The 19,582-nt window shown below is 45.7% G+C and overlaps 1 protein-coding gene across 3 annotated transcripts in view; it reads right to left on the reverse strand.

Moving 5' to 3' along the window:
* Positions 1–19,582, reverse strand: part of dock11 (dedicator of cytokinesis 11) — a 321,886-nt gene that overhangs the window by 37,630 nt on the left and 264,674 nt on the right. For all 3 annotated transcript variants that reach the window (XM_038774333.1, XM_038774332.1, XM_038774334.1), the window contains exons 48-50: positions 13,652–13,798; positions 2,045–2,255; positions 880–1,070 (exon numbers count right to left, since the gene is read on the reverse strand). In XM_038774333.1, coding sequence (XP_038630261.1) covers positions 880–1,070; positions 2,045–2,255; positions 13,652–13,798 — 549 coding nt within the window. The remainder of the gene's footprint in view (positions 1–879; positions 1,071–2,044; positions 2,256–13,651; positions 13,799–19,582) is intronic.

The raw sequence follows: 19,582 nt of genomic DNA on the forward strand, positions 1-19,582 counted from the left end.
ACAAGCATAACCTCCTTCATCATTGAATTTACAGTGCTGAAGGAGGTAATTCGGCCCATCGAATCTGCACCGGCCCTTGGAAAGAGCACCTTAACTCCAGCCCACACCTCCACCCTGTCCCGTAACCCCATCTAACCTTTTCTGGACACTAAAGGGCAATTTAGTATGGCCAATCCACCTAACCTGCACGTCTTTGGACAGTGGGAGGAAACCCACGCAGACACGGGGTGAATGTGCAGACTCCGGACAGTGACCCAAAGCGGGAATCGAACCTGGGACCCTGGATCTGTGAAGCAACTGTGCGAACCACTATGTTACCATGCTGCCCTTGCTCTTGTATTCTATGGCTTTATTAATAAAGCCCTGAATACTATATGCTTTATTAACTGCTCTCTCCACCTGTCCTGCCACCGTCAATAATCTGTGCACATATATGCCCAGGTCACTCTGCTCCTGCACCCTCTTAAGAGTTTTACCTCTTATTGGTTCAGGTTACAAAAGGTTAATTTCCAGAGTTCCAACATGATTACTGGGTTTGTGGCGAAAAGCCAGCAGCCACAGAACAATGGCTCTCTCAAAGATTTGATGTTCTTTCTCAATAAGGAATTAAGGATGTTGTTCCATTGCTGCACACCGAGATAAAAATGATCATCCAACACCTCTGACCCTTATGATGGAAAGCTTTTCATCTGAGGCATCCAGCAGAGGGGCAAGCTAAATACAAAAATATATTGTCGCACAAGTGGGTGTTTGCTCTTTCAATCTGCATTTGCAATTACCCAGGGTTAGGGGCAGTGATAAAAGGTCATTGCCATCTTTCTAAAGGCAACGATCAGATAAGGCAGGGAAGTTTCACTTTCCAAAGATCATGGTTCTCACCTGCACTGATACGCAGCCTTGGAGTTTGAGCTGGAGTTGGATCATGTCCAGGCCGTTCGAGGTGCACAACTTTCGCAGCTCAGTTGTTCGATCATTCATTTCATCGATGGCGACATCGATGGGTTTCAGCTCGACCTGGTGCTCATGCATAACCGCAATCCTCTTCTTCACATACGGGAAGGAGTGTGTTGCTGGAGGCAATTAACAACAGGTTACTGAGCTGCACCCGTTAGCAAGCACCCAATGGAATGAAAGAGCCCATTATCCTGCCTGCCTGACCTATATCCGAGTTGGTGGAATTAAAATCAGATGGGTTCCATAATGCAGGCTCTCTGTTCGACCAGGTTACCCCAATGCTGAGGAAACAAGGTGAAAATTAACCCCCAGATAGTGACTTCTTCAGTACTGTGCCGGACCAGGGAGCCTTAAATCCTGGAATGGGGATGCAGTAGTACACATATTGTTGGTTGCTTACAACCAAACAATGCTGGTGCATAGAACGTGTACAAAATGCTGGTTCAAGCTGAGCTGTAGCACTGCGTCCAGTTCTGTACACCATACTTTCAGAAAGATGTGAAGGCAGTGGAGAGCGTGGAGAAAAGATACACAAGGACGGTTTTGGGATGAAAATCCCCAGTTAAGTGGACAGGTTGGAGAGGCTTTCCCTGGAGTAGAGGGAAGATTTGATAAAGTCATTCACAATCATGAGGCACCTGGACAAAGTAGAAAGGGAGAAACTGTTCCCACTGGTGGGTGGTTCAAGAATCAATGGGCAGAGATTTATGATTAATGGCAAAAGAAGCAATGGAAACAGGAGAGGAAACATTTTTACACAGCGAGTGATTAGGATCTTGAAGGTACTGCCTGAGTGCGTGAAAGAGGTTGAATCAATAGAGACATTTAAAAGGGAATTGGGTTATTACTATCCAAAATGGGACAATGTGTAGGATTACGTGTGAAGGCAGGAGAATGCCACTAGATGAATTATTCCTTCAGAGATCCAGCATTGACACGATGGGTCAAATGGCCTCTTTCTGCGCTGTAACATTTCTATGATTCTGTGAAAGTTGACGTGTGATTATTTGATCTTTGGAACAGGAATCATACTGATAGATTGGTGATCCTGCTTATTGTTATTCAATTACTTGCATAAACCTGGCCTTACTTGTTAAAATTGTTCGCCTTTTGCATTGCTCCTCAATCCCTCCTTGCTTCTTCCCAGATTGCGTGTACGGGGTCTCAAAAACAAATCGGGTGATGTTGTGGTTTCTCTCAAAAGGTGTCTTCCTTTCAGGCAATTCTTTTTCATCAAAGTAAGGATTGACAAAGGTTACCTGAATATATGCAAATTTCTGGTCCAGATTCTTTGCAATTACCTAAAAAGTAAAAGTAAAAGAAAAAGGAAACCAAGTATTATAAATGTACTCAGACCTTGAAGCAACAAATAAAGACCTTTCTAGTGGGCCTTCTGTGGCTTTGTTCACTGCAAACTGTGACTTCTAGACAGCAATGCTACAACAATAATGTACAATACGTTATTCTGCTGCTAAGGTGAATATATGTTCCATTAAACTGATGAGGTCTAGCTAATAGGTTGACAGAGCTTTATAACCATTAGGGTTAGTTTACTGAGGGAACTATGCAGGTAAGAGAAAAACAGGAGCAGCTATAGGCCCTGAAATGTTGATTCCTCATTCAAGAAGACCATGGTTAAACCTCAACACAATTCCACTTTCTCTCCCTTTCCTTGTCGACGTTGATTCCCTGAGTACACAAGAATCTACCAATCTCAGCATTGAGCCTATAGTTTGAGAATAGTTTTCTTTGCATTTACACTATGCACCTCAAGCCCCTGAATGTGACAGTGACTTACACAATCTGATCAGTCTCTGGGTGAAGTTTCTCCTGAATTTCCTGTTGTATTGAATAGTAACTTATATCCATCGGCAAATTCCCACATGTGGAAATATTTTGCCTACACTTATCCAATCAAACCTTTTCATAATTTTAGTGATGATGAATGTTAAGTAAAAAGAATATATTTTTGAGTGTGTCTGCGTAAACATGTCTGTATGTGTGTGTGTGCGCATGAAGGTGTTAGGTTCATGCATTTCTAATGAAGGCTAATGTGATGTTGGATTTAGAATTTGCATTGTGAGATAAGTAGGGACTTGTGTTTGCAACCTTGGGAAGTTCCAAGTGACAAGGAACGTCTACAACTTACAAAGATTTCCTAGGTAAACAGGGTCAGGTACATTACATTTTATTGACCAGAAAGTGAAGGCAATAGGAAAACATGAAGAATTTTTATATTTTGGAAAAGTTGAGCTCAAGTTATGAATTTGAATCAACCATGCAGTCAAGCCAGAAAAGTTGTAGTTTTCAGAAAGTAGTTTTGAACTTTTCTTTTGAATTTCCACATCAGGGTGAATGTATTTGAAGAGTGGTGTGATAGTCCATTGGTAAAGTGACAGCAGTTCTTTGCTTTGGGTAATATTATTGGATTGTCATTGTTAAAGATCAGTAAGGGAGTGGTTGCCAAGTAGGTTGTTTATCTGTGTATTATGACCAAGTGTTTTTTTTGGGGGGTGGAGGGGAGGGTTCTGCGAGACCGCTTTGACTGTGTAACTTAAATCTCATGTGCTTAAGTTTTTTTTCTTGTTAATAAATCTCCTAACTTTTAAAATCCTAAAGGTGCTACTGGAGTTCCATGTTTCTATGGTCAGTAGCTTTTCCTTGTCATTTTCAATATATAGAAAAAGAGGTTATCACAAGTTTCCCTCTGGGATCTGACTTGCTCAGAAAATGACATCTCTGTGGTTGCAACAGATCGATTAGGTTAACCCTCAGCTTTCTCTTTTCTCAAAGTCTCATGGCACTAGGTCAAACATGGGCAAGGAAACCCCTGCTGATTATTACCGACTGCCCTCCCTAAACATTTGAATCAGTCCTCCTTCATATTAAACACCAGATGGAGGAAGCACTGAGTGTGGAAGGGGTTCAGAATGTACTCTGGCTGGGGGGACTTCAATGTCCAATGCCAAGAGTGGCTCAATAGCACCACTATGATTGAACTAGCTAAGTTCTGATGGACATATCTTCCAGACTGGGCCTGCATCAGGTGGTGGGAGAAACAGCAAGGCGAGGGCCTTGTCTTCACAAATTTTTCTGTTGCATTTGCATCCGTCCATGAGAATATTGTTAGGAATGTTCACCCCACAGTCCTTCTAGAGATTAAGACCCATCCTCATACTGACGATATCCACCATGCTAAATGGAATAGAACAAAGAAAAGTACAGCACAGGAACAGGCCCTTTGTCCCTCCAAGCCAGTGTCGACCATGCTGCCCATCTAAACTAAAATCTTCTACACTTCCTGGGTCCGTATCCCTCTATTCCCACCCTATTCATCTATTTGCCAAGATGCCCCTTTCGTCCCTGCTTCCACCACCTCCTCCGGCAGCAAGTTCCAGGCACCAACTATCCACTGTGTAAAAAACGTGCCTCGTACATCTTCTCTAAACCTTGCCCCTCACACCTTAAACCTATGCCCCCTAGTAATTGACCCCTCGACCCTGGGAAAAAGCCTATGACTATCCACTCTGTCTACCCCCCTAAGCATCCAATCCAGCCAACTACCATCCCAGCTACTCGCGATCATCTGAAAAATGATGGAAGGTGCTCACAAGTGACACTTACACAGCAATAACCTGCTGACTGATGTTCACTTTGGGACCACTCAGTTCCTGACCTTGTCCAAACTGTTATGGGCCAGAGTTTAGAGAACCCCAAAGTGTATCATGGAATTCACCTGACCCACAACTTTTAATAGATTGTGGTATGGGGAGCACATGGCCCACTCAACAGGTGTGGTACAGCAGAAATGGAAAACTAATTTTTAAAGCAAAACAATGTTTATTCTATGAACTCAAGTTAACCTTTCAAACATACAGTGAACATCTTAGCAACCATCAATTCAAATACAACCCCCAAAGAATACAACACTAAGTAATCCTTAATAACTTCCCAAACAACATCCAGAAGACAGAAGAAACACCTTTTAAAAGAAGCACATTAGGTTTACATTCACTACTGAGAACATTTATAATTCTGAATTCACCAAATGATCAAGAGATAGTCTTTTCATGGCAGAGAGATCAACAGTGCACCTGCTCTGTCTGGCTTCAGCTCCAACACTGAAAACGAAACTAAAAAACACCCTGTAGCAAACAGCCTAAAACGAAAGTAAAAAGCTGACAGTGAGCCCAGCTCCACCCACACTTTGACATCACTGATAAACACACATTTCTTAAAGGTACATTTCTTGAACACTCATTTCTCAAAGGTACATTTCTTAAACACCCATTTCTTAAAGGTACTCTCACATGACAAAACAAAGAGCTGAACTCAAGAGGCGAGGCGAGACTGCCTGCCCCCAGCATTGAGGCAGCAAATGCTATCAAAATTACCATAACAGAAATCCCTGATCTAGACTCCCACCAACTCATCATGAGGGGAAACGTCAACTGTGTGCAGGACCCAGGGACGCACAAATCCAGCCCCAAAGTGGGGATTCCAGCCCGTAAGCGGGCAAACAATTAGCCATAGCGAGAGAACTGAGGGCCTTTATGGAGAAGATGGGAGGTGGGGGGGGGGGGGGGGGGGGGGGGGGAGTGGACCCATGGAGTTTCACACAGACGAGTGAGAGGGAGTTCTCCTTCTTCTCCCAGGTTAACAAAGTCTACTCCTAAATTGGTTTCTTCACAGTTGGGAAATCCGTGCTTCCAGGGGCGGAATACACCACAATAGTCATCTCCGACCACATTCCACACTATGTGGATGTGAGATTGGAGACTGGCCGGGCCCAACGCCCCACATGGAGGCTGGACATAGCCCTCCTCGCTAACAAGGCGTTCTGTGAACAAATGTCACAAGCCATCGAGGGATACATAACCTGCAACCAGAATGGGGTGGTCTCGCCCTTCACAATCTGGGAGGCACTGAAGATGGTGATAAGGGGAGAAACAATTGCGTACATGGCACAGGGGCAGGAAGGAGAGGGCGGCTAGGCAACAGCTGGTCGACTCCATATTGGAGGTGGATCGGTGATACTTCATAGCCCCGACCTTGGAACTACTGGCGGAGAGGAAAAAAATACAAAATTCCACCGGGAAAGCAGTGAACCAGTTCCAGCAGACACAGGGGACCTTTAATGAGCATGGGGACAAGACCAGCCTGAACGAGAGGGGGTGAGGAGAGGGTGAGGAGGGGGTACTGATGGTCGGGGATTATTGTCCAAAATGTTAGGTGGGGTTATATGGCTGTGGGCATAGGGTGAGGGCATGTGCCTAGGTAGAGTGCTCTTTCAGAGGGGCTCAATGGGCTGTATGGCCTGCTTCTGCCCTGTAGCGATTCTATGATTGGCATCCCACCCACCAACATGGATTCTCTCCACCATCGACGCAATGTAGCAGCCGTGTACCATTCTATAGAAGGACATGCACAGCAGGTTCATGGCAACACCACCACATGAAGGCTTCCTTCCAAGTCATGCATCATTTCGACTTGCAACTTCTTCAGCGTTTCTTCACTGTCTCGGAGTCAAAATCATGCAATTCCCTCCCTAGCTGCACTGTAGATGTACTGCAACAGTTCAAGAAGGCAGCTCACAATCACCTTCTCAGGGGAAATTAGGGATGGGCTGCACACATGCTGACCTAGTCAGCAATGCCCACATCCCATGAAAGAATTAAAAGTGAAGGTCAGCTGCGAACCTGTTCAGTCTTCCCAGGTAGCTGGAGGCTCTCACTCCTAATACCATTCTTGCAAATCTTTTTTTCCCTTCACCAGTGACTGTGTGTGTGTAGAATTGTCCATCCTTCTGCTGGTGGGTTTGTAGTAGGTGGGAGGCTGACCATAACGTTTCTCGTTTGGCCTTCCCACTGGGCTCCCGCCCATCCTGTCTGCTCCTAGGCCAGCCCTCCTACCATCCTTGCCCCAACTGAGGCCTTCAAGTGACCAATGCTTGACCACGTAAGGGACATTTCCTGCCCAGCCTCAATTTTCAGGCTGCTGGGAGAGGTCCAGACGAGTAGCCCAAATGTTAATCCTATTCAAGCCTCGGTGATGAGTCGGCGGAGAACACATCCCTGCCGATACTACCTGCCCCGCAGCCACTTAATGCTCTAACAAGTGTTAATCGACTTCAGGCGGGATCTTTTTCCCTCACTCAGATTGAGGGCCCGGTCAATCTGATGGGCCTGCAGTGGGAAGGTAGATGGTGTGGGGTGGGGGTACCTTCACCAGCAGTCTCCCTTTGTCACTGGGCATCCCCCCAAAAACATATGGCCACCAGCATGAGCTCCCTCCTCCATGACCTTTCCACCGCGCCATCCCACACTAAGACCCCCCTCCACTTACCTTACCCTGGACTCCAGGGGCTCAGGCTCTGGGAATCACTTCCAGTACCACTGCAACTTCTGGCACTGCAGGCCCATCAGATTGACTGGGCCCTCAATCTGAGTGAGGGACGAAGGTCCCGCCTGAAGTCGATTAACACTTGTTAGAGCGTTAAGTGGCTGCGGGGCAGGGAGTATCGGCGGGGATGTGTTCTGCGCCGACTCTTTGGTAAGGGAACTCCTGCCATCCTAAAAATCCCAGCCTATATCCTTTTTATAATATGGAGACCAGAAATGCACACAGTGCACTGAATGTGGACTACCTGAGGTTTTACTTCAGTTCAACATAACCTCTCTGCTCCAGAAACGAGCTACAACGCTTCGCTTGCATCGTGTTAATCTGTATTACTACATTTGAATGATTTGCTGAAGCTACTCTGATGGTTCTCTTTCTTCTCGACGATGACAGTGTTTGTTGCATACTCTTACCCTCTATTGTGTGAAGGGACCTGTTTAGCACTGTTCTCGGTATGACTTGCACCTTGAATTAATCACATCAAACACAACGGAAACTGTGGGGGAACACAAGTTGATTCTGCCCGCCCACAGATGATCGGAGTTATCACTCTGAGCCATCAATGGAAAGTTTTCACCTTGATTCTGAAGAAAACGAGGGCGAGAGTCAACAGTACCCGCTTGGGGCAGATATCTAGGCATCTACTTTCCACAAGTCAGCATCAGATGTATTGATCACTCGTGAATCACCAGAAAATCTCCAGAGAGAGCAGATTAGATTCAGAGAATAATTGAACACACCAGCCATGATCCAAAAGTGCTTTTGAAGTATACTCATTCCGTCAGAAGGTGGCAGCTAATATTATGCACAGCATGCTTCCACAAGAAGCAGTGAGATAATGCCCCGACAACCTGATCTTTTATTTTTAAAAAAATATTTCATATTCTCCTCCTTTATCACATTTTCTCCCAAATTTACACCCACCAACAATAAACAATAATCAATAACAAATATGTCAATCCCCATATCAATAACAACAATCCCATCCTCCCACCAAACCCCAAACATTCGCCCGCATTTTCACATAAACAAATGACAAAAAGGAATCAGGAATCACCCATAGTCACCATCAACACACACCACCCCCTCCCCCCATCCTCCCACCCACCCACACCAATTAATGTTAGATGTTATCCAGTTCTTGTAAGTGCATGATGAATAATGCCCATGAATTGTAGAATCCCTCAATCCTTCCCCTCAGTTCAAACTTAACCTTCTCAAGAGTCACGAATTCCAACAGGTCCCCCCGCCACGCCAGGGCACAGGATGGAGAGGTTGCGCTCTAACCCATCAGGATCCGCCTTCGGCGATCAACGAGGCGAAGGCTACAACATCTGCCACTGCACCCGTTTCCAACCCTGGCTGGTCCGACACCCCGAATATGGCCTCCCGGGGGCCCGGGTCCAGTTTCACGTGCACCACTTTAGAAATTACCCGAAAAACCACCTTCCAGTAATCCTCTAGCTTTGGACAGGACCACGTGATTAACGGAGACCCCCCACAACGCACACACACATCTTCTACCCCTTCAAAGAATCGGCTCTTGCTCGCCCTCGTGAGGTGTGCTCTGTATACCACCTCAGGCTGTATCAGCCCCAACCTCGCGCACGAGGTGGAGGCATTCACTCTCCGGAGCACCTCACACCAGAACACCTCCTCTATAACCTCTCCCAACTCTTCCTCCCACTTTGCTTTGATCCCTTCCAGCCTTCGCCTCTTCCAAAATAGCTCCGTAAACCGCTGACATTACCCCCTTCTCCAGTCTCCCTGTCGTCAGCACCTCCTCCAGCAATGTGGAGGCCGGCTCTACCGGGAAGCTCTGTATCTCCTTTCTGGCAAAATCTCAAACCTGTATGTATCTAAACATTTCCCCCTGCTCCAGCCCATACTTCGCTTCCAGCTCCTTCAGACCTGCAAACCGACCCCTAAGAAACAAATCTTTTAGTGTCTTAATCCCCTTCTCCCCCCATTTCTGAAAATTTCCATCCCTCCTCCCTGGCTCAAATTTGTGGTTCCCCCGAATCGGCATTTCCCTTGACCCTGCCCCCCAACCCGAAGTGTTGCCGAAAAACCTGATCTTTTAATTATGCTTTTTGAGGGCTAAATTATGAATGAAAATGAAAATGAAAATCGCTTATCGTCACGAGTAGGCTTCAATGAAGTTACTGTGAAAAGCCCCTAGTCACCACATTCCGGCGCCTGTCCGGGGAGGCTGGTACGGCCAGGGCTTGGGAGAACTTCCCTGCTCCTCTTCAAAATAATATTAAGGAATCTTTTATATCCAACTGAGAGGGAAAACCTGGAATATCCTCTCAAGTCTCTGGAGTGAACCCACGATCTTCTGACAAAGGTTTTTTGTGAGTGCGTTACCCACTGAGCGTGGCTGATCGTGGCCCTATTATAACAAACACTAGACCTAGTGGTATTGGCAACATATCCTGGGTTACAGCACTAATCTGATAGCAACTCTGCAAGTCTCTTTCTGCATTCTATTTTGTACGTGCGTCAATAGATATCTGCCTCAACCTGCATCTAAGCTAGATGCCCCTCTGATTTCTGCACGCTAGCTGTAATTCCTTCAAATACGATTCACCATTTATACAGCAATTATCCTCTGTCAAAGAGCTTCCAGCAGTGCTAGCCTATGCAACATTTGATCCTGCCAATCCAGAAATGTTATCAAGGTTGCTTTCAAGGTTGAGCCTCGGTGAACGGTTTTTGGAATGGCTATGTCCATCTTTGTGGGCATATATTAAGACTAGGCCATTGTCACAGGCCGATAACCCAATAGGCAAAAACAGTTCAGACCTATATTTTTATTTCCCCAATTGTTAGTGATTTTTCCTTCTGGGAATGAAAACGATATGGGGCGTGATTCTCCGCTTGCCGCCGTCGATCAAATTCAGCAAACGGGCGGAGAATCCCTTTTGACCCCGAAATGGGGAGCGGCAACTCTTTTCGGATGCTCCAAAACGGCATAATTGGTGAGGACAGCGCACGTCGTTGGAACGGCCTCAGGACGTTACCTGAAGGACCTCCTACAATGCTCTGCCCCCTATGGGCCGACTTCCCGACGGCGTGGATCACTTGTGCTCTGAGTTTTCGTTAACCTCGCATGGCGGCTGAGGACTGTGTCCCGCGCTGCCACAGTCGGAGGGGGGGGGGAGGGGCTTCAGCAGAGGCTGGGGAGACTGATTGGGGGGGGGGGGGGGTGGTCCGGGGTTGATGAGGGGGACACTATCTGGCAGGCTGGCCCCGCATGCGGCTGGCGCCATGGCGCGACCACTGCAGGCCGTCGCTGTGCCCATGCACAACCACGGACCCAGCAATTCTCCAGCCGTTTCTGTCAGGAATCAGGGGGCTTTACATGGAGTGGCTGGTAGCCCCCCCCCCCCCCCCCCCCCCCCCCCCCTCCTCCCTCCCCCCAACCGGGCGCCAACTTTTTCATCGTAAGGCTTGACACTTCCTCTGGACATAGTCTCAAAATCAGAGAATCCAGCCCATGATGGTTGGATGCAATCAAAGGGCTAAAGGGAAAAGGCATTGGGCCATTGCTCCAAGCGCGTTCATCTTTTCATTTTGGCACCTTAGGGGAACAGGTCAATAGATTTTGGTTGTGACACCAAAGGCAGCAATAAAACACTTCCAAACATCTCTTAACAAAAAAAAACCTGCACTTGCTTATATACAATCTCCTGATGTCTGAAAGCCTCCTCAGACAGAGTTATTATCACAATTACGATGCAGAAACAGTTGTTCCACCCAGTCAGTGTTGGTCTTTATCCTACACATGAAGAGTATCCTAATGCCCTGATCTCACCCTGTTCCCACATCTCTCTCTTCTGCTTTCTTTTAACATCTACCTCGCCTATTTGTGACCCTGAATTGCTTCAATGCCCATTGGAAAATTGCATTTTTCATCAGCACACATTTCATCATGAAGTTTTAATGTCTTCCCTGGGGCTTCATGCTATTTGATGATTCCTCTTTATGTTCCATCGTTCCTAGTTTCTTTTGTAGTCATTTCTGTGTTTCTTCCGAGAGCAATCCATCATGTTCTTATAGGACATATACATTTCATAACTTCATTTCTACTGTGTTAACTTCAACCAGACCCTCTTGGCTTCACTGTTGGTCAGGTCCATCTCCGATGAAGCATTGACTTGTTTCCATTCTCTCAGTGACCTCCTTCTGGGGTCTTTGGTTGCCACCCTTCTGGGGTCTTCCATTGCCCTCCGTCTGGGGTTTTTGTTGCCTCTTTTTTGAGGTCTTCCGTTACATCATCCACGAGGTCTTCATTGGTTATGGACCTTTTATCTGGGGTCATCTCTAATTTTCCTTCGCTAGCTGCTTGTTTCTCCTTGTGGGTGCTGCTTTAAGTGCATTACCATTTTAAATGTATTACCACTTTTTTTACTGAGCTGCAAGTAGCTGCCAGCATTCTCTATGTTTTCCCCATTATTTTTCATGTTCTTCCAAAGCGTGTTTTTTGTGCTTCCTTTTCCTTTTTTTTTGGACAACTTTGCAGAACTCTTTTTTTTCTGTTCATCTTCTGTTCCACTTTCCACAAACTCAAAATTTCAGCTCTTGCTTCCCAGGGTTACTTTCACTGATCCCCCCCCCACCCCGCCCCGTTATACATTTCTAAACTTTTACTGGCCAATTCACGTTTGTTCTGTGTTTGCCCCTCGCCTCCTAGTCAGCAAGGTGACTGGAGGTTCACCTCTGCACCTTGTTCGACCTTCTTGTGGATTCTGAACAGTGCGTCCCGCCAGGCCCTCTCCGTTGACCATGCAGCTTGGCGTGGTAGATCCTCCTCGACTCTACACCAGTCTGCGTTTGCCAATGTCTCAACATCTCAAATGGCCCCATCCGTCCAAAGACAGGCATGAGAGTGAGTATTTTTTCCTTCAGACTTCGATTAAAACAGGATGCTCGCAGATGTTGGGCCAAAGGCAGTGTGAGGATAATTTTATCCCCGTTGCCAGATGCAATTGTGCACATTCACAGACTTCATTAGAAACACAAAAGATATTTATTAATAAGAAAAACTGTACAGAAGCCAACAGCGCACCAGCTGCCCCAGTCTCCTACATGCCTTCTGCCCCAGAGAGGACTCTACCCCCTAGGTGATTGCACACTCATTCTAAGTTGGTCCTCCAAGCCAGGTGACCCTCTTTTGCTGTGTTGGCCAGAAAGGGGAATCTCCATGCCAAGCACAAAGGAAAGAATGTGATTGTGGTTGTTGGGAGGTCAACCATTTCAGTTCATTGCATCAAAGAATCCCTGCAGTGCAGAAGGAGGGTATTCGGCCTATTGAATCTGCACCGATACACACTGCCCAATACCCCTAATCTAACCTGCAGATCCCTGGACACCGAGGGGCAATTTATCATGGACAATCCACAATACTTACACATCTTTGGACTGGGGAAGGAAACCGGAGCACCCGGAGGAAACCTACGCAGACACAGAGAGACATGCAAGGCCGGAATTGAACCCAGGTCCCTGATGTTGTGAGGAAGCAGTGCTAACCACTGTACTATCGTGCCGCTCCTTCCAGTACATCACTGCAGGAGTTTCTCAGGGTGTCTTAGGCCCAACCATCTTTTGCTGCTTCATCAATGACCTCCCTTCTATCAAAAGGTCATAAGTGGGGCTGTTCGCTGACAATTGCACAATGTTCAACACCATTGACGACTCCTCAAATACTGACGCTGTCCATGCCCAAATGCAGCATGACCTGGACAACATTCATACTTGTGCTGATAAGTGGCAAGAAACATTTGCACCAAATAAGTACCAGGCATTGACCATCTCCAACAAGAGAGAATCTAACCATCTCTTCTTGACATCCAATGGCATTACCATCACTGAATCGGCCATTATTAACATTTGGGGTGTTACCATTGACCGCATTTGAACTGGACAGCCATATAAATACTGTGGCTACAAGAGCAGGTCAGAGGTGAGGAATCCTGCAGCAAGTAACTCACCTCCTGACTCCCCAAAGCCTAGCCACCATCTACCAGGCCCAAGTCAGGAATTTGCTGCAAGGAACTCATCAAAGTTTCTTTGACAGAACATTCCGAACCTGTGACATCAACCATCCAGAAGGACAAGGGCAGCAGGTGCACTGCCACCTGCATATTTCCCTCCAAGCCATATATCATTCCGACTTGGAACTATATCGCTGGTCCTTCACTGCCACTGGGTCAAAATCCTGGAACTCTCTTCCTAATAGCACCCTGACTGTTGAAAAGCTGGACCTCAATTCCCTAACAATGGCACAACATACCTTGTTAGAATCCTGGATGATTTTCACATTCTCAGCTCCAAACTTGTCACCGTACAGCTTAAGGAGTCTCTCAGATATTTCTGGCAGCCTGGTCAGTTTGGGCTCCTTGTAGATGTATTCTTTTCCATCTTCCTCTTCAAAGAAGCTCTATTAAACAAAAAAAGCACCCAATAAGATAAAGAATTTATCAAGGCAAATTCCTAAGCTAAAGGAAGGATACACCTGCCTGGGAGGAGGTACAATGAAGAACATAAAACCATAAGACAGAATCATAAGGCTGTGTTGTTCCTTGTGTCTGAATAAAGATCGTACTCGTACAGTTGAAGTAGATGCTTTATCTTGAGTTTGTTCTCTATCCAGCGCTTAAACGATGTTACATCTGTGCTGCCTGTATGTGTCCTGCTCACAGCTGGCGTTTCTGTGAAGTCCCTCTAACTTCCTGTCTGCCTCTATTTATACCTCTCCCATGCTCCCTCTAGTGCTTGCTCACTTGTATTGCATATACATTGACCCCTTGAATACATACAGATCACTACATCCCCCTTTTTTCTTTTACATATTTTCTGTGCAGTGGTAAAGAAATTTGTGCAAAACAGTTAGCTTACTTATGATATGTATATCTGTAGGAAAGATAATGATTATACAAAGTCAATTGATATTTATGAGTCCAACCTGAATAAAAACATTTATGAGTCCAAACTTTCTGAATTTGTTCAGTGAGTTTTTTTTCTTTTTTTCTTTTGTTGTTAGAATTAGAATTAGAATTAGAACAGTACAGCACAGAACAGGCCCTTCGGCCCTCGATGTTGTGCCGAGCATTGATCACCCTACTCAAGCCCACGTATACCTATCCCAGTAACGCAACAACCCCCATTAACCTTATTTTTTAGGACACTAAGGGCAATTTAGCCTGGCCAATCCACCTAACCCGCACATCTTTGGACTGTGGGAGGAAACCGGAGCACCCGGAGGAAACCCACGCACACACGGGGAGGATGTGCAGACTCCGCACAGACAGTGACCCAGCCGGGAATCGAACCTGGGACCCTGGAGCTGTGAAGCATTTATGCTAACCACCATGCTACCGTGCTGCCCATGGTGATGGGCATGACATGGTGATATTGATATTGCAACTCCTTTGTGAATGTCGTCAGTGTTCTTGTGCGTTAAGTAACCAACAAGTCATCCTGAGGTGTTTGAATAGTCGAACCACTGATGTTGACTGCGTGGACTTTTTTTTTCTGTGCTTGTGGTATTGATTTAGTAAGTCATCTGCCTTGAAAGCTGGTGTGCTTGCCTGTTCTGGAGCAGATGTGAATCCGTGAGATTCTTTATCATGCCATGGCATGTTTGTAGTCTTGTCATTGTTTTGCAGCGTGCTGTGGCATTGTCCTTCATGTGCAAAGTTGTACCATGTTGTACAGGTCATTGTTTCATTGTTGGTGTTACCGTCGTTTCTGTCTTTGTTGTTTTCGTTGTCATTCTTGTTGTTGTTTTTGTCATACTTGTTGTTTCTGTTTTTGTTGTTTTCATCATTATTCTTGTCATGCATGTTGTTGTCTTTCATATGCTTCTTGTAGTTTTCGTTGTTGTTCTTGTAGTTTTTGTTGTTGTGCTTGTTGTTCTCGTTTCTGCAGTGCTTCTCGTGGTTTTTGTTGTTCTTGTTGCGCTCAATGAGTGTTCCGTGTGGATAATTCGAGTCATTGTCACAGTTATTGGTGTCAGTGTCCTTTGTGGTATCTTTTACATTGAGCGTTTCTTCTCAAGAATGGTGAGAATAATCTGACGTTGCATTGATGTTGGTCACATCGGTCATTTGTGGTGGATTTGATTCCTCTTCTTTGCTTCCTTGGTGCTCCTCCTCTGGAGTCATTTGTGGTGGATTTGATTCCTCTTCTTTGCTTTCTTGGTGCTCCTCTTCTGGAGTCATTTGTGGTGGATTTGATACCTCTTCTTTGCTTTCTTGGTACTCTTCTTTTTGACTTCTCTGGAGTCAAAATCTTCAAGATTTCATTCTCTTCTGGGTTTTGGTGTTCCTCTTCTGGTGTTGAAATCTTCAAGATTGCAATTGACGTGGTCTCTCTGGACTCTTGGGTAGCCCTACTCTGATTGTTGAGTGCTTCTGTACAGACGAGCGGAGTTCTGTCAATCTCGCTGTGATCCTGCTCATCCTGCATCTCGATTGTGATCACATTGTCACGGTTTTCACATGCAGTGGGTAGCCTTATGTTGTCTTCGTGTTGATTGTGTGAGCTTGGTAGACTTTCATAGTCTGCTTTTGATTGCTCAGATGCGGTGGGTAGACCTTCATGGTCTTGTTCATGCATGGCATTTGCTATGGAGTGTTTGCTTGCTTCCATTTTGGAGTCTGTCAACGAGCTGTCTGTGGAGGCTTGCGTCGCTCTCCATGTGGAGGCTTGCGTCGCTCTCTCCGTGAGGCTTGCATCGCTCTCTCTGTAGAGGCTTGTATCACTCTCTCTGTGGAGTCTTGCATCGTTCTCTATTGAGTCTTTTATCGCTCTCTCCGTGGAGTCTTTCATTGCGCTCTGTGTGGAGTCTTTCATCGCCCTCTCTGTGGAGTCTTTCATCGCTCTCTCTGTGGAGTCTTTCATCGCTCTCTCTGTGGAGTCGTGCAGTGTTCTCGCTGTAGAGTCGATCCGTGCTCTCTATGTGGCGTTGTCTTCTTCTTGGGTATTGCTGTCATCCAATGTATCGACGATCTGCCATGGCATCATGGTATTGTATTCATCTACCATGAGTAGAGTAGAGTGGTGTTGAACTTTGCAATCGTGTTGCTGATGTTGTGATTAGAATATCCGAATAACTCAGCCGTGTCTGAGTAGTATTGTTCGATAGACAAATCATTTGTTTTTGTTTCGGAGTTGTTATCGTTCTCTTCACTTTGGATGGTGCAGACTGCTTGTTCCAGGATGTTGTGAAAGTTATTTTCAACTGCTGGTATAAGTTCAGGCATTTTTATGGCTTTTGAGGTCAGAAAATTGGGTGTTACAGCTTTAAGTGTCTTGTTTTCAATTTTCGGGCATTTCCCTTTTAAGTGGGCGTGGTCCGGGTCCTCTGACATCATGACGCTCGTGATGTCATGTGTAAGAATCGATTGCGCATGCGCAAATCAATCTTCCTTTACTGTGCGGTTTTTTTGTACCACCTTCGAATGGTGCGATCTTTTCTGTCAACTGGGCATGCGCGGCTTGAGCATGTGCAGAATGATCCGCAACAAAAACTTCTTTTTCTAACTGTGCATGCACGGCTTCTGTTTCCTGTGCATACGCAGATTTTCATCTTTTGTTCCCTGGAAACTGTAAAATGTGCTCAGATGCCATTTTACAGTGGATTTTAGTGTTTTTTCTTTGTAAAAAGTTAAAGTTACTTTTTCCTTTGAATCTGGACTTTTTACTTGCAATTTCCAGACTGAACCCTTTCTGTTCTGGTAGTGATTGTTTGAATTTTGCATCACTCATTCCCTGTGCAATTTGGTCTCTGAGCCTACAGTACTCTTCAGATTCCATATAGTACTCTTCAATTTTTTCAGTATTACTTCTAATTTGGTGCTGTCTTCACCTTTCAAGTATTTAATGCAATTATGCAGTGCTATTTTCATTTCTTCTGAGGCTGCTTCTAAATCATTAGCTATGATATACATATCGAACATTTGATTAAATATTTTCCAGTCGTCACTTAAATTACCGGTTGTGTTCAGCTGTGGTGGGCTTCCAACAAATATCAGTGAATTAGCGAAGTCTTCCCACATCGAATGTCCGGTAGGAGTTTTCCTTGCCATTTTGGTCTTTCTGTGTCTGCAGCTTGTGTAATGTTACAGTAAGCGTTCTGAACTCTCCTGGTACCATGTGCTGTTCCTTGTGTCTGAATAAAGCTTGTAGTCTTACAGTTGAAGTAGATGCTTTATTTTGAGTTCGTTCTCTCTCCAGCGCTTAAACTATGTTACATCTGTGCTGCCTGTCTGTGTCCTGCTCCCAGCTGCCGTTCCTGAGAAGTCCCTCAACTTCCTGTCTGACTCTATTTATACCTCTCCTGTGCTCCCTCTAGTGCTTGCTAAGTTGTATTGCATCTACATTGACCCCTTGTGTATATATATATATATATATATATATACAGATCAGTACAAAGACCAATCATTAAATTGTCATGAGAGGTTGAGGAAAGACCGAGTGGGGAGGACTATATTTTCTGGAGTTGAGAAGAAGGATAGATAATTTCTGGAAGAAAAATAATCTGAGAGGACTTGACAGGCTGAGAGGTTGTTTCACATGGTGGCACACTCCCAGAGTGAGTGGCCAATCATTTAGGACTGAGACGAGGAGAAATTATTTCTCGCTGGAGTTGTGAATCTCAAATTCTCTGCTCCAGAGATTTGGATGCTAAGGGAATCAAGGTATAGTGGAATTGATGGAGAAGACCAGCCATGATTCTATGACCCACTCATGCTCCTGTTTCTTATGATCTTGTGTTAATGGAAGTGCGGGGGCCTGTATCCGCAGGTAAAGCTGCATGAATTACTCTGGGTCTAGCCCCCTTCAGGGCTGTGAATTAGCTCAACTTATTCCCAGGAATCTCCAGAGTAAAACGCCAGCGTTTTTACGCCGGCGACATAGTCCCATTTTGGGAGAATCCAGTCCAAGATGTTTACTTACAGGGTCAGCTGTGGTTTTGAATCAGAGAGTTACAGGCTCAAATTACCACTGCAGCAACTTGCTGACACAGAAACTAAGTTGGCACAGCTGTGCTATATTGAGGGAGTGCCGCACTTTCAAACCTGCAATCCTTTGGATGAAATTTAAAACTGAGACCTCAGTTCTCTGAGGCAAATCCACAAGATACCATGGCACTGTTTGAAGAATGTTGAGGGAGCTCACTCAGTGCCTTGGCCAATAGTTCTGTCAATGTCACAAAAGCAGACGGTCTGCTCATAATAACATCGCTGTATGTGGGAGCTTGCTGTTGTTGAATCAGCCTGCTCTTAGTATCGCAAATTGAACATAGATTATCATAGAATTTATCATAGAATTTACAGTGCAGAAGGAGACCATTCGGCCTATTGAGTCTGCACCGGCTCTTGGAAAGAGCACCCTACCCAAGGTCAACACCTCCACCCTATCCCCATAACCCAGTAACCCCACCCAACACTAAGGGCAAATTTGGACACTAAGGGCAATTTATCATGGCCAATCCACCTAACCTGCACATCTTTGGACTGTGGGAGGAAACCGGAGCACTCGGAGTAAACCCACGCACACACGGGGAGGATGTGCAGACTCCGCACAGACAGTGACCCAAGCCGGAATCGAACCTGAGACCCTGGAGCTGTGAAGCAATTGCGCTATCCACAATGCTACCGTGCTGCCCTTCTTGCTGAGGCCGCTACCATTGCTACGTCACAGCGGTGACTACATTTCAAAAGTACTTCATTTTTTGTAAAGATAACTGACCTACATTGGTGGCTGGCTATAAAATGCTTCCATTTTTAAATTATCATTCTTGCCTATCTCTGTAATCTCCTCCCACTGTTTTTTAAGGCAGTCTAATTCCACTTGTCTCATTCCAGACTCTAGTGCAATCCCAATTTTAATTGCCCCAACATCGGTAGGGCAGCACGGTAGCACAGCGGTTGGCACAGTTGCTTCACAGCTTCAGGGTCCCAGGTTCGATTCCCGGCTTGGTTCACTGTCCGTGTGGAGTCTGCACATCCTCCCAGTGTGTGCATGGGTTTCCTCCGAGTGCTCCGGTTTCCTCCCACAGTCAAAGATGTGCAGGTTAGGTAATTGGCCGTGCTAAATTACCCTTAATATACAAAAAGATGAGGTGGATTTGCTGGATTACAGGGATAGGGTGGAGGCGTGGGCTTAAGTAGGCTGCTCTTTCCAAGGGCCAGTGCAGACTTCATGGGCTGTATGG

Source organism: Scyliorhinus canicula, chromosome 17 (genome assembly GCF_902713615.1).
Source record: "Scyliorhinus canicula chromosome 17, sScyCan1.1, whole genome shotgun sequence".
In the NCBI taxonomy this organism is placed as follows: Eukaryota; Metazoa; Chordata; class Chondrichthyes; order Carcharhiniformes; family Scyliorhinidae; genus Scyliorhinus; species Scyliorhinus canicula.